Genomic DNA, 14,634 nt, shown 5'->3' with positions numbered 1-14,634 from the left:
TTGGTCAGATCTACCCAAGAACCTGTGAGAGAAAGAGATAGACGATTATGCTGGTAGATTAGGAAGTAAAGACTGATGTGTAGCATAAATATTGCAAAAAGCAGTTGAGCTGAATGAGCTACAAACAATTTATAATAGCTTAACTGTGTTTGAATCCTTTCTTTTTCAGAAGAGAAACGTTGAGCAAAAAACAAATAAAGATACGAAAATGAATCTTGATGAAGTGCAGGTGCGTAGCTTGCCCTAAGATTTTCTTTACGGGAAACTGAAGATTTAATATCAATACTAACCACAAGATGCAAATTAAGTCATGATGGAAAGCTAGTTAAAACACAGAAGTAGAGTATGGGTAGAAGCTGTGGCAAACACCCTCCTTTTGCTGCTCCTGATAACCTGAAGATATTCCCACTGTTTTCACAAGGTAAATGGGTCGAAGGGTCACAGCTGTTGAGACTTTGACATCTCTGTTTTTCACTGGGAAGATAATTTTTAGAAACTTGTGTAGGTTCCTGCAACCCCAACCCCCCTCCCCCCCCCCCACCGGATGTAGGAAGTACTCCCAGAGTGTCGTGAAGCAACAGCAACATGATTTTTTCCTCAGCCAGGCATATACAAGAAAAAACGTTGAGAACACCTGAAGCTCTGTTTAGCCTTCCTTAATATGATTAAAGTTTTCGACTACCTTTCACAAAGTGAGAGTCACTTGAATAGCCTGTCTGAATAAGAATACCAAACAAATTTATCTCAGTTTCAGGATTCTTCTACAATCAGGTGACTGCTTCCATCCTGTGCAACAGATTTCCCTCTAAGCCAGTTGCCAATGGAAATGGCATACAGCAGGATAATATTAGACTGATGATATTGTCATCTCCGTGCAAGAAATAAAGTAACTTTGGTGCTGATCAATTGAACTCTGTTATGCAGATAATTGTTTTTAGTTGCACACTCAAAAGAAGATCTACAAGCAGCTTTTAACTACTACTTTGCTTACAATACCCCAGGCAAGCCCTAAACATCAGCAAAACAGTTCGCCACCAGCCTACCGATCAGACCCAGAAAAATTAATGTATATTGATGCTAACTATTGTTAATGTAGAACACTTTGCATATATAAGCAGCCATTTCTGGCAGAGGCTAAACACATAGTTGTGGATACTAGGTGTAGATTCAATTGTGCCAGCCTTTACTGCAGCTTATTGTCATACAGTGGTAACATCCCTGGCATTATTCCGGCTTTACAAAGCAATGAATCTCTATTTTTAGTCTTTCACTGCCTCTATTTTCTAATTCAAGTGTATTTATCTTTTCTGCTACTGACTCACTTTTTGTTTCCTCAGAAACTTCAACGCCTTAACTGTTTTTTATTTGTAGGCTCCAGCTATTTTTATAAAAGAGGAACCCAAGATGCAACCTGTCTGTACAGAGATATCAAAACCAATAATGGTAAGAGAACTAGAATGTACAATAACTATAATAAAAACACCACGAGTAATAAATTTGATTTGAAGACTTAGCTTATTCATGCCTTTCACAAGTTCAAGACTACTGAACCCACTTTAGATCACATTAAGTACTTTAAAAAGTGACTGGTGTATTTAGTGGCCAGTTTGCTTGGAATAAGCTCTCATAATGAACAGAAGGTAGGATCATGCTATAATATAGAACAGTGAAATCATTCAATTCCATTAAGTACAACATACATTTGTCCAAAATGTTTAATTTTTGAAGAGGTGGTTTTGTTGTTTTTAGGGAAGTTTGGGCAGGTCTTGTGAAGACAGTGGAACTGTCTGGTACTTGAGTTTGCAAATTAGAGCTGATGTAGCATGGAAATCCTATCATAGAGATCTATAACGCTCAGAATAGGCGCAACATTCTGTGGCTGTCAGACATATTGGTCAATCCTGTGACCATGACTGTGGTTATTTGTTTAGAAGCTGCTAAGCAGAAAAAATGTCACACTGGTGAAGTGTCCAACAATCACCGAATGTTTTAGCAGCAACTGTTGCCTATGAGAAATGAAGGGAGAGGGGTGGTTTGGGGGAAAGCCGTCTACATATCTATAAATGTCTGGATCAAAACGTTTAATAGCTTGGAAGAAAAAAATACCTTCAGAAAGTGTAAAAGTACTTTTGAGAACTGTGCACATAAAATTCAGGTGAGGGATAGGCAGTTTAGAAAGCTGGAATACAGAACTTTGTTATGAATGCTGAACTTGCATCTTGTATGAAATTTTTAAGCACAAAGTTAAATGGGATTGTACAAAGTGTATATTTGCCACCTTCAAGTCTGCAAAAGTTAATTTTCAAGAAAAATTTAACTCACAGTTGGTCGATTAGCAGCTCAGGAAAGTCAACATGTCACTTCATCAGATTTGAGTGTTTCACTTTTCAGTTATCCATTATTCAGTTGATGATTTTTATTCTCCTTGTATACCACGTTCTATTATACGTTATTGATCAAGAAGGTTGTGAGGGTTTGGGCCAATTCTTCTAGCAGTAGCGAGTCAGCAGAGTGTTTCAAAAACAGGCTTGTGTGAAATGAATAATTACAATTGCATGTATTACCTGGTTTTGGAAAGATCTTCATCTTCCTGAATTGAGACTATTTAACAAAAATCTATCTGTATTAGTGGGTTAATGCAAGTAGATCAGTATTGTGTAGAATATTTTTAAACTGGAAAGTGGTACATTCATCTAGAATTTATGAGAATTACTGGTTAATAATCAAGGTTCCGTGTTATGACTTTTAAAAATTGTACTTTGTTCTTTGTTATAGGCTGGAGAGGCAAATGGCAGTACAGGCGACAACCGGCCTGGTCTGGATTTCATTCCTGTGAAGTCTTATTCTGATGTTTCCTTAGATATTTCTTTACTGAACTCACTAGGTAAGTGCATGTTGCACTTGGAACATGGCCTTTCATGTTGGTTGGTTCCATCTTAATCCTAATGTAAACAGCAACCATCAAATAAAAAAATGCTTTTTCAAAAGAGTCATGAATATTTAACCCTTTTCCTTAGGGGAAATAATCTTATGAAACCAAAAGTAGATCATCTTGTTGCAAAGTCTTAATTGGGATTGCCATAATTAACTTTTGTTTTTCATTGTCACATATGACAGACTGGAGTATATTTAAACTTCATAATCATTTTCTCTCTTTGCTCAACTTCTGAGGGATGCTATCATCAGGGCTTGAGGTTGATGTCAAGCAAACTATTGATGGAAGTTCCTCAAGAGTGTCATCTTGGCCTTTATATAATCTAACGATTTCAGTAATGCAAGCAGGTGAACTAATAGAAGCATGAAGATAGTTGTGTTGCAATAGTATAGTTTTTAATTTAGCAGAACTATGACCTACTGACTGTTTCCAAATCGCCAGCTGTAAACATTGGGCTATTAAGTTTCTTAAGGATGTGGCGTACACTCTATTTACTTGCAATTTGTGTCAAGAATACGAAGTGGAGTTTTTATTGACTGCGTAAAAATTACCAATACCCAACAGTAAGTTCAAAGCAGTTTCTCTGACTTGTTTTAATTTTGCCTTCATAGTTAAATTGCAAAATTAACACCTTTTGATGTCTGTTGGAATTGCTATTTCTTACAGACATACCTTTCTTTGATCTATGGAATTTTCAGGTCTTCTCAAATGAGAATTTCTTGCTTGATTTTTTTTTGCTGTTGCTTTCCTGCATTATTTCTTGAATGGTAGAGCTTTCATCTTAGTTTTCACAGCACTGCAGATCCAATACTAAATAATTTCTGTGGCTCAGTAGTTTGAAAACTTCTCATTCTGAATCATTTCAGCAAAAAGAAATGTCCGACATTGGCAAATTTTATATGATTATAGATAAAATATTTACACCAAAATCCAAACACTGAAATGCTGTGACTTCTGTAAATTGTTTAGTTATTTGATTAGCTCATTAATTTACCCTGGAATACAACTTTGAAACCAGTTGAGTTGAAAGTCGCTCTCTTCATGTCTGCATTGTTTCCATTAAAAAAAAATTGAGTCGGCAATCATGTTGCTGATGGGTTTGATTTGTAGATTGATCTGGGATCTATAATTTTTTTTACTAACTGAGCAATGTTCCTCATAAGACCAGATGATAATAGTAATGGAGGTTACTGAAATGAGAAATGTTCTATTTCTCACTTCTAACAACCTTTTCTAATGAGCAGAAAAATTCCTGGTTTTCTGGGAAAAAAAACTTTTATATTTTGCTCTATTTGTGCAGATAGAATTTTATTTACCTTATCCCTTGAGAGTTTAACCAGCTTTCTAAAGCTACTTAAACTGTACTTTAATTTAAAATTTGTCACATTTTAGGGAAAGTAGTGAAGAAGGAGCCTGATCACGATGATAACCAGAGAAATCTAGATGAGACCACCAAATTGTTGCAGGATTTGCATGAGGCTCAGACAGAACGTGTCGGTTCCCGACCTTCTTCAAATCTCAGCTCAATCTCCAGCAACTCCGACCGTGAGCAGCACCACCTAGGTATAAGCTAAGTTAAAATAGTTTTGGTCCAGTTTGCACCTGATGAATATAAATTGATTATTCTTCAGTAACTTTTCAACAAAAGCCTCTTTAGCTGTTTGGCGAAAAGTATGCAATATTTGTGTCTCGGCATGTTCTGCCATTCTGTAGACTTAAAAGTTGAAGATAAATGCAGATGACGGAGGCTATTTAAGCTTGATACTCTTCCTTTTGAATCCTATTGCTATTTATTCTTTTTGTTCTTCACCCCACTCTTCTGCTTCCTCACTAATTCAGTTGATATTTGAATGATTCCAGAGCTAATGTCTCCACTAACCAGCACAGAAGATTATTCCATGCATTATTAATTTCTGTGAAGAAATGTATTCAGGTATCAATTCTGAAATTGCCTTGTACACCTCTCTCGCTTAACTTGCAGTGGAGATTGAATTTAACATTTCTGGTTCTTTAAGGTCATTCTTAATTACTTTAATGATTGTAGAAGTGGAGTTTGCCAGTTGAAATACTTTTGTCAGTAGGAGTCAAACCTTTGCTGCTAGTAATGTTTCTGCCAAACCTCAGGGTTTAATACTCCATTTATATTCTCTATGTCATCTGTCCACTGCAACTTACGTTATGTTATTCAACTCATTTTGTCTAAGCTATACTTGCACAAAGCCCTGTTCCCACATGAGAGATATTACGGTTTTAAAAAAATAATGTTTGTATAAAATATAAGATCGCCTTTGTCTAAGATGCATTTCTAGAAGACTGAAGTATTTTCCTCTGGTTCATTTTTGTTTATACCTATCTATTTATACCTATTATATATGCTGTTTCAAAAGTTTAATAGGAAACTTGGTGTACAAGTAAGTTGTTTTATGGTTATTATTGTAGCATATTTTAAACTTTAGATTAAAAAAAACATTTCATCACAACAAAACCACAATGGCATGGGAGAGAATGAGTAAGAATTATTTCTTATTTTCCTGGTACCCTGCTTAATGCTACTCAGAGCCCTGATTTGTTATAGTACACTTGGCCCTCCAGATACGTATGTCTACTACATTTTTTAAAAAGGGTCTCTGTTTAAGATAAGCGCAGCTATGTTGGGTATCTAGTGTGAACTCCTGCCTGTCACACTGGCTGTGCAGTGCTGTGCCAAGAATCTGCAGCATACACATGTCTTTCAGTGGCATACAAGTAGCAATGGATTGCTGAGGGCTGGTGTTGGGCAAGCCATATGGAGCAGTACAAATGTTCAGTGATGAGTTGGCAAGAGGAATAAAAGCCATTGCATGGGACCAGCAGCACATATTTCATGTGTTGACAGGTCACTTGGATCCAACAGACATTCTCATCACCCCTCAAAGATTGGTCTCTTCACGCTGAGCTTTGAAACAATGCATTGTTGCTGGAGCACAATAGAGGGCAGGAATTTCGATAGTTCAGTAGTTCCATTTAATATCAGAGAACATTTACAATATACGACCTGAAATTCTTACTCTCTTCAGACATCCTCGAAACAAAGAAAAAAAGCAAAGAATGAATAGTAGAAAAAAGATGTAAGAACCCTACCCACAACCCAGCAGCATCAACTCTCCCCCCACTTATTCTAGCATAAAGCATCGGCATTCCCACCACCCAATATGCCAGCAACAGGAAAGCCCTTAAAGAGAGACCACAGTCTGTAGTACATCAAAAACTAACTGCCCACTCCAACAACATTTTTGATATCCTACAAGCGCAAGCGCTCTCTCTGTCTCTGTGTGTCTCTCTCTCTCTCTCTCTCTCTCTCTCCCCCCCCTCCCCCTCTCTCTCCCTCATTCCCCCTCTCTCATTCCCACTCTCACAAGGGAGATATCGCTCCTTCAACATTGATAGGGAAGACAACAGTTGCTGTTTTAACGCAGTCTGAAACGTGGCTTTTATTTCAAGTTCTCCAACTCGAGAATCAGCAAATTGATTAACGAGTGCAGAGCCCTGTCTTCGATGTTCTGACTCCCGCTATGCTTTAGTGCGTGACACTGGCAAGAATTTATGTCCACGGGGCCACGCAGGCCCCGAAGTCACCCAACTTCAAGCTGAACCTGGACATACTGAAATGCGGCCGATTGGTGAGCTCCAAGAATGGGAACGTACTGTTGTGCAGAACCAGTGTTGGCCCAAAGTCAACATAGTTACATTGCTGTTTGTACAGAGATAATAAAGTGCAAGCTTTAATTAATTACGAGTTGCGTAGTGAATTTTCTAACCTAGTTCCATTGACGAATGAGTAGTTTTTGAGTGTCGCTGTAGATCGAAGATCCTGATAGGACCCCAACCAGCTTGAAAAGGAACATAAAGACATTAGAATAGGAAGATTTTTTACTGTTTTGCTGATGAGCTGGGAGAAGTCATCTGCAGGAGCCATACTACTAGCAGGAAAGGAGGGCTTCATGTCCTGTTCTCAATACAGCAGCAGGGGTAGAAGGGTTCTCACCAGATTCCGACACAGCAGTGTTGTTGGTAATGAGACCCTATGTATAATGCTCTAATGACCCTGTTTAAGACTGATTTCATTATCACTCTCTTTCCTGGTAAGGCATCCAGAGCCCTAAGCAAGGTAGCATTGACACTGATAAGATTAATGATAACCTTATCTGCTAGTATTGCTTTGCAAGTAAAGCACACGCATCTACATTTTGAATTTATGCTGTTAGTTTGGGAATTGCAGGTATTATTGTAAACTGTTGTCAATCTGTATTTTGTTAATACCTCCAAACCCTAAAGGAGTAGCAGCAGTGGGTTCAATACAAAAATCCAATGTTCCTGCACCAGATCTTTAGTTGCCTTTTCTCAGTCCTTTGACTACCTCACACGCCTCCTTTGCAGTGTGCCATATTTAGTCCAGTTTCCAGCTTCAGGTATTTAAACTAAAATATCTATCTAAGCATTTGATCCATTGCTTTTGTTCCGGTCAAGGAAGAGACAGAACAGAAAGGAATAGAAGGTAATGCTGATAGGATTGGATAATGAGGGATGGAGGCAGACTTGTGTGCAGCAGTTTGGCTCACTGGTTTGGATGAAACTAACATTAATGAGGATAATTCAGATCAGTAATACCATCTTAAAAAATATTCCTGTTGAATTTGTATGAATTATAAATTGGATCATGTCATTTTGGAGATAGCATTGAAATTATGTGGATAAAAGTCTGAACCAGAACTGTGAAGTCCACTGAATGTTGCATGCTGGCTTAGATGCAAATCTGCTCCAGGTGATGAATTAATATTTTATAATAAAGAGTGGATCCTTCAAAGCAGCAGCGCAGAACTAAACTGGTAAAGTAATAAAATGTTGGAGAAATAACCCAATTCCAAAGAGGGCACTGGCACTTCCTTTTCCAGCTCAATAATGATGTCAGTGTTAATGAGCTCCAGTTGCAAATTCATTTGGTGTGCCTTGAGATAAAACTCCCCACTCAAGTGCTGCCCAATATTAAAGAAAATAGTTGTGAAAATTAGTAACTGTAGTTGTTAATTATAAAATATATTTACCATTAGTTACTTCAAGCAATTTTTGGACTAAAGAGGTATTTGTTTCCTGAAACTGTTTATATTTTATCTATACACACTTCATAATGCAAATACTGATACCTAGGGGTAGGATCACCCTGTATTTGATGGTTGTGATTTAGACACTTGGTCATGCAAATATTTAATGACCAGTTGTATTGACAAAATTTATAGGACTGTTAAATGCTCCCTCTGTAGTTAATAAAGAAGTTTCTCAGTTTAAGTGAGAACCTGAATAAACTGCTTGATAATTATTCAAGCATAAATGTTGTTAAGATATTAAGACTCTTTATAGCATCAGTAAACTCAAGTTTATATCATAAACATTTTATCATCCAACATTCCCTTTGAGAGAAAATAGGCTACAGGAAACTATGCACATAATTCGGCCCGCTTCAAAAGTGACATTGATTTTCCTACAAACACAAGAAAATCTGCAGATGCTGGAAATCCAGAGCAACACACACAAAATGCTGAAGGATCTCAGCAGGCCAGGTAGCATCTATGGAAAAGAGTAATGAGTCTTCATTTCAGGCTGAGATCCTTCATCAAGACTAGAAAAAAAGATGTGAATTCAGAGATCCTCTGTTGAGTTTGTAAACTTACAAGCCAAAAGTAGTGGACTCTCTTCTGTCCATAAGTACCTCCCGAATTATTGATGTCAAACAAAGTCACATGTGAAATTAGATTTCAGATTTACTTGAGGGTGACAGAAAAATTATATGCTATTTGGTTAAGATCTGTGTTGAGCTTACAAGTGATTTTTATTTAGTACATGGAAAGTAGGAATGTTCAATGACAAGGGCAGCATCTTTTTGTAGTCCTAAAAAAACATCAAAGATCTCTTCCTGTTGCTAGTATAATCCTTCAAAAGGGGCAATCATTTTTTGAGATTGTAATGCTACACCTAACTCTGTGTTACATGAAGTCAAAATACAACTTTAATTTGTCTTAAGTTGTTTCGAGGTCCTTCAAATGGAAGTAGTTTTCATTATCTTCTAAGACTGCTAAATCCATCGTCTTTATGACAGTACCAAAATAGATTGATGTATTTAGTTTTTGATTATTTTTCTTTTATTGGGAGTAGGTGTGTATAGGCAATGTGCAGTTAGCATGGGTAGCCAAGGGCAGAGGACAAGGACGGGCTTGACATCCAGTATTGAATAGCTGGGCCTGTTGGCAAAGAACTGACGGTCCCTGCACATCTATAACACCACCTTTAACTGGGAGTGCTTAGAGAGGAAGGTTCTAAAAATTCTTGTTAGTGTAATAGATTGAAGCTACAGATGGAAAACTCAAGTATAAAATTCAATTATGCTAGTTACTAGCAGATTTATTTTGCAATTATTTCTGATAGTAAATAATACATATGAGTATGAGGAGGCCATATATCCCCTTAAACGTGTTGTTGCCAAGTGTAGTTACATAATTAAGCCCGTTACTCCGACTGGGGCATAGGCTGCCAACAGCGGATTGCCGGAGTCTTCTGTCCTGAAACTTCTGTCGGTGTTTCTGAGATTCTAAGCTTTTACAGGATGGAGCTGCTCACCCCATGCCCGACCCTTCTCCTTTCACAGACAGGCTTGGAGCCGTCCATGGCAGAGTTTTAAACCTGTTTGGCTGTTCATTAAAATATTGAGTGATTTAATTCACCAATTCAACTATTTTTTGCCCAGATTTATTTATTTATGCTCCAAACCTTTGTTTCCTCATCCAAAAATGCATCTCAGCCTTGGATATTCTTGGTGCTTGAATTTTCCAGTTTTGTTTTAGTTCAGTTGACTTTTTTTTCCCCATTTTGCTTTTGGTGATGTGCCAAATCATCTCGTTTTGGTTACTTTAAAAACATTTTATATTATCTCTCTTTAGTGTCTTTCTGACTCCATGGGTAGCTAAACTGAAATTTATGAAATTGTATGTTCATAGTCAATTATAATCAGTTTGCCATCAGTTCTGATGTAAGGTCTTTGACACAAAAACATTAACTAGTTTCTCTTTCCACTGACTGGCTGAGTTCTTCCAGCATTTCTGTTTTGTTTCTACTGAACTGAATAGTTCAAGGCCTTGCTATATTCTTTATTTCTGTACATCATCCCCCTTGAGTAAAAGTCAATGTCCAATTTCATGTCTCCCAAATTATTGAGTAGCAGATTGTTAAACGTGAGACTCACATCATTTTGCAGATTGTAATTGAGCATAATGAAAACTTGCCAGAACAGAAAACAATTGTACAATTTTTATACTTCTAATTGCTGTTTGAAAATAAACTATCATTAATGTTTCCCACCTAATTTTAGTATAAAGATGTGATGCTGTAATTATTATTCCTGCTTTCTGATGCCAGGTACTCTGCTCAACTTGAAATTACAAAGAAATTGAAACGTGAAAAGTTATTGAGCCAGTCTATCCATATTAGTGTTTATCCTCCACACAGTCTGTACTCTTAATCCCATTACCTTTGTTTAAATGCATATAACCAACCCAGATATTTAAAGGCTATCCTGGTTTCTGTTTTTATTTTCTGATACCGACAATATTTGCTTTGTGGCCTATTAATTTTTTTGACATTATCATAACAGGCTAAAATTAAACAAGACCAATGGTAGGAAACTATTAGGTCATCTTTATATTTCAAATTGTTTTTTTAATATCCTTGTCATAGAACTCAGAATTCTCTTAATTGCTGTATTTTTATCACCATATCAGCATGAGAAACTGGTTTAAATGACGTGTGAGCCTGAATGCCTAAATCCTTTAGTTCTTGTAAACCACCCACTTTTATTTCTCATGCAGTCCTATTATACATCCTTATATATTTTTATGCAAGCAGTAAAGACCACCACACACTTACTGCCATTGAATTCTGCACTTTTTGCACATTCCACAACCTTACTATCCACAGCCTTATTGAAAATGCTGAGCCATACATCAGTTTTACTCCTATAACTAAATTGTTGATGGTATGCAGTGAATAGAGTCTATCAGATAACAATATAACTTCCAGGTGCTGCTTCTCTTATTTCTGAGATTCCATGAATAGCCCACTTTATTTTATTCTTCCTTAACTACCTTGTGTAGGATCTTCCTTTTTATTATAATGTGCCTCATCTCTTCAATTAATTCAAGATTTGCCTCTGCTCCAATGTTGTAAAACTTCCTTTCTGTTCAGTTTTAATAGGCTATTGCATATTAGTTCTATGTTCCTGTTTAATTATGAGCACAATAATTAATCCTCTTTGCATTTAAAAAAAAAATTACATGATCCTTTATATATGTGCTGTAGTGGAATTACTGTAAATGCTGTAGTGCTGCATTAGAAAGCCAGATGCAATCTATCTAGCATTTTGTGGTCAGTTGCTTTTTTCTATTCCACTACATTGGGCTTGTACATCACTATCTGTACAAGGAAAAAGTTAGCACAGAAGAGCATGTGTCACAAGTCTGTTGCACAGTGGCAACTATTGATTAAGAGGAGATTTGAACTTTTCAGCTTAAAAGTGAGGAACCTGAGATGTTGTCAAGAACAGTTGTTTACAATAGTAAGTGAATTTGTAAAGAAAATCCTGAAATATTAGATAATAAACAGTTGGAGTAAGATGAAAAAACAGCTTCCAGTTAATAAATATATTTTTTAAATTAATACAGGTCCACAATCCCTTATCCGAAATCCTTGGGGCCATTCGCATTTCGGAATTCAGAACTTTTTGGATTTCAGACACCACCACCCCCCCCCAATACCAAAAAACACGTATGCTCAAGTCCCTTATTTAACCTGTTTCAGTGCGGTGGACTTTAGGACCCCGGCGGCACACCAAACCTACAAACATCCTCCCGTATACTTTAAATCATCTCTAATTACTTATAATACCTAGTACAATGTAAATGCTACATAAATAGTTGTTATACTGTATTGTTTAGGGAATAATGACAAGAAAAAATTTTATTTCCAACAAAAACATTCAATAAAACATAAAAAATATACAGCTTCAAACGAACCAAATCAAACACATGGTAAATGACTTATTGGAATTTATTGGAATAAATGTAGAATGCCACTGTCACTGTCACTACAAAACTTCAGTAACTTGTCTTTCTGTTTATTTAAATCATATACAGTGGTAGTTCCGACACTTTTTCTTCAGTAAGACGCTGCACAAACACACTACCATCAAGCTTCTGCAATAACTCCACTTTCTGCATTATTGATAATGATAGATACTTCCTTCTCTTTTTCTCATTATTACCCATAGGGGTATCTGCAGCTCTTTTTGACTTTTTCACAGTGAAATTAAACACAAAGTGAACAATGAACACAAAATATCAGTGAACAACAAATGCACATGTAACCAGTACGAGCGCTGAGCCACAACTGATGTCTGGCAGCCTCTGCTAGTGCTACCACGTCACACCTAAGTGACGTCAGCTGTTGGCAAAAAAAACTTACATTTTCTGAGCTTTTTGGATTTCAGAATTTCGGATAAAGGAGTGTGCACCTGTATTGTAAAGTTCTTCATGCAAAGATCACCAGATAAAATTGCAATCCAAAGATCAATTAGAAATAACCTATTGTAGTATTAGGGAGTTTTTTTAGGTGGGTGTAAACAAATGGACTTGTGTGGCTTATGTTTTCCTGTGACTATCTGTGGTTTTGTTCTGTAATATGTCGAACGTTATTGTCTATGAATCTGCGAGTCTGTTCGACGCAGAGGCGGCCTGTCCTGGGGTTGGAGGACAATGTATGTACATTGGGAAGAAGGAACAAGCCTTGTTTTGCCATTTTTGTTGTTGTTTGTTGTGTTCCATGATGTTCTTCTGAACATTGGGGGCATGTTATGTTGGCACCGGAATGTGTGGCGACTCTTGTGGGCTACCCCCAGCACATCCTTAGGTTGATATGATTGTTAATGCAAATGACATATTTCACTGTTTGTTTCAATGTGAATGTGGCAATTAAAATGAATCTGAATCTGAATTTTTACTTCAAACATATTCTGGTCCAGCAGATGACTACTAAGTAATTATGTTACTATGGTATCTGAAGAGTGAACATAGGATAAATTATTTGATAATTTGCTCTCATTTACTTGTTATTGCCATGGTTAATGGATTCTGTAGTGTATTTGAATAACATGCTGAGGTCTCCATGCAGTTTGCATCTGCTTTATTTGCAAATATAGTACTTCGTGTAATGTACATTGTTTTTTTTCTTCTCCTACGAAGAGCATTTTAGTTCCTTAGCAATGCATTAAATATGCAAATTCATTATTCCAAATTTGTAGCATTAATTTTCATTTGTTAAGTGCAGTGCAATGTATTCCATCCCTTTCAATGATATGTCCTCACCACAATCACTGAATTATATGGTTGTCTTCAGATTACAATGGGAAATCTGATTAAAATTTTAAATTCACATGAATATATGACTGGAATTGTTGTTTAGAAAGTAAGGTGAAATGATAGTTCAACCCTGTAGTATTTAAATCGTAACAGTCAAAATCAGAGTGATGTCCGTGGAAAAGATAATTTTTTTCTATTCATTTTTTGAAATCAGTGCATCACTGGAAAAGCTGGCATTTATTATCAGTCCCTGATTGCCCTTAAAAATTTGTTGATGATCCACTTTTTGAACAGAACAGTCATTCTGATTAAGGTATTCCCACACTGGTGTTGCAGACTGAGTTCCAAGGTTTGGATCTAGTGACTTTGAAAGTAAGACAATACTTCCAAGGCAAGATGGCATGCAACTTGGGGCCTTAAAAGTTGTTGGCAGTGTCTCCATGCACTTTAGGCCCTTGTCCTTGGTACGTGCTGTCAGGAAAGCCATGAGGAATAACTGCAGTCCATTTGGTTGACCATTAGGCTCCTGAACTAGTTTAATTTTTTATAAAGTTTTATTGTTTTTTTTCCCCCTGTAAATGCCTGCAAGACGATGAATCTCAAGCATGTATGTACTTTAATAAATTTACCTTGAACTTTGAGATGGTACATACTGCAGCCACTATAACAGTAATGGCAGATAGTATACCAGTGAAGTGGGCGATCATGTCCTTGAAGGCATCAAAGTTTATTGAGAGCTGTTGGAGCTGGATTGAATCAGGTTTAATATCGCTAACGTGTCATAAAATTTGTTGTTTTGTGACAGCAGTGCATGCAATATATTTTAAAAATATAAATTGCAATAAGAAATATATATTTTTAAAAGTAAATAAATAGTACAATACAAGAGCAAAAATAGTGAGATTGTGTACATGGGTTGTTCAATTGTCCATTCAGAAATCTGAAGGTGGATGGGAAGAAGCTGTTCCTAAAACGTTGAGTGTGTGTCTTCAGGCTCCTGTATTTCTTACCTGATGGCCGCAGTTAGAAGTGGGAATGTGCTGGGTGATAGGGGTCCTTAAAGATAGCTCCGGAAAATTGAGAAAGCTGTAGAAGATGACATCTAGATTTTTTCAGCTTCATGATTTTGTATTGTGTTTTCCAAAACCTTCAAGAATTCCCAGCTGAGCCTCAACTAGAATATTAGTCCAGATCTTGTTAAGCTGGTTTCCCTGCCCAGAATTAACATTTGTAACTGTTCAGTGTCAGACATATCTAATACGA

The 14,634-nt window shown here is 36.7% G+C and overlaps 1 protein-coding gene across 4 annotated transcripts in view; it reads left to right on the top strand.

Moving 5' to 3' along the window:
• Positions 1–14,634, top strand: part of brd9 (bromodomain containing 9) — a 72,097-nt gene that overhangs the window by 46,758 nt on the left and 10,705 nt on the right. For 3 of the 4 annotated variants that reach the window (XM_072283449.1, XM_072283451.1, XM_072283450.1), the window contains exons 13-16: positions 170–229; positions 1,372–1,443; positions 2,776–2,884; positions 4,328–4,498. In XM_072283449.1, coding sequence (XP_072139550.1) covers positions 170–229; positions 1,372–1,443; positions 2,776–2,884; positions 4,328–4,498 — 412 coding nt within the window. The remainder of the gene's footprint in view (positions 1–169; positions 230–1,371; positions 1,444–2,775; positions 2,885–4,327; positions 4,499–14,634) is intronic. The other variant, XM_072283452.1, reaches the window with a different exon arrangement.

The sequence above is a fragment of the Mobula birostris genome, chromosome 19, assembly GCF_030028105.1.
Source record: "Mobula birostris isolate sMobBir1 chromosome 19, sMobBir1.hap1, whole genome shotgun sequence".
Classification (NCBI taxonomy): domain Eukaryota; kingdom Metazoa; phylum Chordata; class Chondrichthyes; order Myliobatiformes; family Myliobatidae; genus Mobula; species Mobula birostris.
Note: the sequence above shows the minus strand (reverse complement) of the source record. Positions and strands in the feature narration are given on the sequence as shown.